Source organism: Arachis ipaensis, chromosome B04 (genome assembly GCF_000816755.2).
Source record: "Arachis ipaensis cultivar K30076 chromosome B04, Araip1.1, whole genome shotgun sequence".
In the NCBI taxonomy this organism is placed as follows: Eukaryota; Viridiplantae; Streptophyta; class Magnoliopsida; order Fabales; family Fabaceae; genus Arachis; species Arachis ipaensis.
In genome coordinates this window covers 8014632-8017691 of record NC_029788.2, presented here as the reverse complement: position 1 = coordinate 8017691, position 3060 = coordinate 8014632, and the positions used below count along the sequence as shown (strand labels likewise).

The window sequence follows — 3060 nt, the reverse complement described above, 5'->3', positions numbered from 1 at the left end:
TTGGGGAAGAAGAAGACGCGGAGTCTCTTATTAATAAGGGCTTGGTTGGGCCCACGGGTCCGGTTCGATCGGTTTAGTTTGTTTGGCTCAATTTTGGGTCAAATTCTTTGAAATTAGTGTCAAAATTCTCGTTTTAATGAGCTCTATCTTAATTCAATATAATATATATATTTTTTAGTTCTTTTATTAAAATTTAATTTATTGACTAATTATTTATTAATTTAGCGAATTTTAATAATTTAAATGAGTACTTAGTATTTTTTTTGTGATTAAATGAGTATTTAGTATTTTGATCTCTTAAATATCATTTGGTTTTATTTTTTATTTTATAGAATAATAATTAGTTAATTATTCGGCACTTTTTTATTTTTAATATTGAGTGAGAGATGGTGTATAACCGTGTTATGGAAGTGCATGGTGCTTGACGGGAGTATGATGGCTAGATTGAACAAATCGGACGGTCCGTTTTGGAGAACGGTCCGATTACTGGCTGGGCAGGTACACAAATCGGACCGTCCGATTTATACCCCTAACCACGTGTCGCGCATGCAGTTGTACCAGCCCCACCAGTAGATATACACTCCCAAGTCTCACGAAGAAAGTCCCATTTCCTTTCACTTTTGTTCATTCATTCATTCTCCTATCCTCCAACTCTACCACAAGCATTCTCCTCCATTGATAAAGCTTTGAGAAAAAAAAAAAAAGGTTAGACCACACATTTTTAACAATGCTTAGAAGAAGAAGAACAAAAGATATTAATCGCAATGTGACCACTACATGCCGCCGGATCGGTACAATCCAATAGTGGAGGGGTATTTACGGGATACCGGCTTTTATTATGTTTCACAGATTGGAGTTGTCCAATGTCAGTCGACATTGGTCAATGCTTTGATCGAGAGATGGCGTCCTGAGACTCACACATTCTATTTTCCGGTTGGTGAGTGTGCCGTGACACTGGAGGATGTGGCGTTAATTCTTGGTCTTCTGACGAATGGTTTGCCAGTTACGGGACCAACACTGAGTAGTTATGAGGCGTTAGAGCCTGAGCAGTTCACTCCATACATTTCTGACACGCATTCTGCGGATTACTTGACACCACCAGTACATCAGCAGTACTGGAGTGTCCCGCACCAAGAATCAGGTGAACAGGATTTGTTTAGCCAACTGCTTGGATTCATGGCTCTTGTGCCAGGTTACTCATATCCAGCTTACAGAGACATTCCCACTGACCAGAGGGCCCAACCGAGTGGGATTGCTCCAGGTAGATTGTCATTGGATACGAAACCTCGACAGCTCACTTTCTCTAGTACTTCCGGAGGTAGACTTTCTGTTGACTCAAGTATGAGTGATGATGCCATGAGGGGGATCATACAGAGCGAAAATTTACGTCGTGTTCCGATGAGTCTCATTCTAGAGAGCTATCAGCCAGTTGATGAGGACAATGATGACTTTCTGGTTGACCATCCAGATGGGGATGGGGATGAGGATGCGGATGCGGATGAGGATGAGGATGAGGACGACGATGAGGATGAGGAGGATGGTGAGGATGATGATGATGATGGGGGGTGATGGTCCGGATGATGGTTCAGCGCCTACTGCAGGTAAAACAATTTGTTGGTTAGACTGGTTTGATTTGATTTGATTAGTTGGTTATGGAATTAGTTGTGTCGATAAGATTTGATTAGGGTGACTTGATTAGTCGGTTATCGAATTAATTGATTTGATTAGTTGTTTATTGAATTAGTTGGTTATTGATTATTTGAGTTGATTAGTTGACTTGATTAGTTGGTTATCGAATTAATTGATTTGATTAGTTGTTTATTGAATTAGTTGGTTATTGATTATTTGAGTTGATTAGTTGGTTATCGAATTAATTGATTTGATTAGTTGTTTATTAAATTAGTTGTTTATTGAATTAGTTGGTACTTGATTATTTGAGTTGATTAGTTGGTTGTCGAATATTTTCATAGGTACAACCACTGGCGAAAAAGGAAAAGGATGCAACCTTAGAGATGACCCCCCTCGTCGGAGCGCTAGTCGGTATACCCCATCCGCTTTTAAAAAGGTTGCAAAAAAATGCAAAAAATTAGTCAAAGATGTAAAATAGGCGATGAGAAAATGATGTTGGACTTATTTATGTAGAATGTGTTGGACTTATGTATTTAGAATGTATTTTACTTATTTATGTATCATGTGTTGGACTTATGCATTTAGTGGACTTGTTTATGTGATCAACTATGCTACTTTACTTTTCATCAGCACTCACATTAAATTTCCAATACATGAAAATCCCAAAGTCATACAATAACATCACATACGAAAGTCATACAATATATAAAATATTCAAAGTCATACACTAAATCGAGTGACCAATATGGCCAGAGCTCTATTGGGTGGTCGCACCCGGATTACTTGCACCACCATGTTGACGACATTTACTACGACTGTGGCCCTCGGCCCCGCATTGCTTACATCGCCTAGGACCACGCAACATCCGAGTGTCCATCTCATTCAAGAAACGGGTCATCCTTGGCCGACCTTTGGATACCCGTCTAAGGAATGGATTACCTACGAATCGAGGTCCATGATAAACAGGCCATGTTGTGGGATTTCCGAGTGGCCTAAACCTAGTCCTGTATACTCGTCGAACCTGGTCCATCTTGTAGACATCATGTACATACAGTTGCCAATCCAGTCGTTGGTTTGCACAACAAGCAAACACATGTCGACACGGAAGCCGATCAACTTGGAATTCACCGCAGTCACACCGTTGTCGACGGAGGTTCACTGCATACTCCACACCACTGGGACACTCACGCACTTCGAATACCTCATTCTATCGGTCAAAGCAACTAACTTGGATGTTACCTGCTGCCCGCTAATTTGCATGCAGTTTGGAGGTTACAAGCTCAGAGAACACATGTCCTGCATTAATTCGAGCCTCAGCCTCAGCTCTTTTCCGGGTGAACAATTCATTAAGCCTGTAAAACATTGCCTTAACAAGTGCAGTGACTGAAAGATTGCGAGCCCCTTTCAGTACCGAGTTGATGCATTTCACTA

General features: G+C 40.6%; 1 protein-coding gene across 1 annotated transcript; it reads left to right on the top strand.

Annotated features, from left to right (window-relative positions):
- Window positions 778–1569, top strand: LOC107635961 (serine/threonine-protein phosphatase 7 long form homolog). Its single transcript, XM_016339508.1, has one exon. The coding sequence runs from the start codon at window positions 778–780 to the stop codon at window positions 1567–1569; it is 792 nt and encodes a 263-aa protein (XP_016194994.1).

What these genes read in the sequence shown, in the direction of transcription:
- LOC107635961 (XM_016339508.1), top strand. Translation starts at nt 778, where the DNA reads ATGCCGCCGGATCGGTACAATCCAATAGTGGAGGGGTATTTACGGGAT.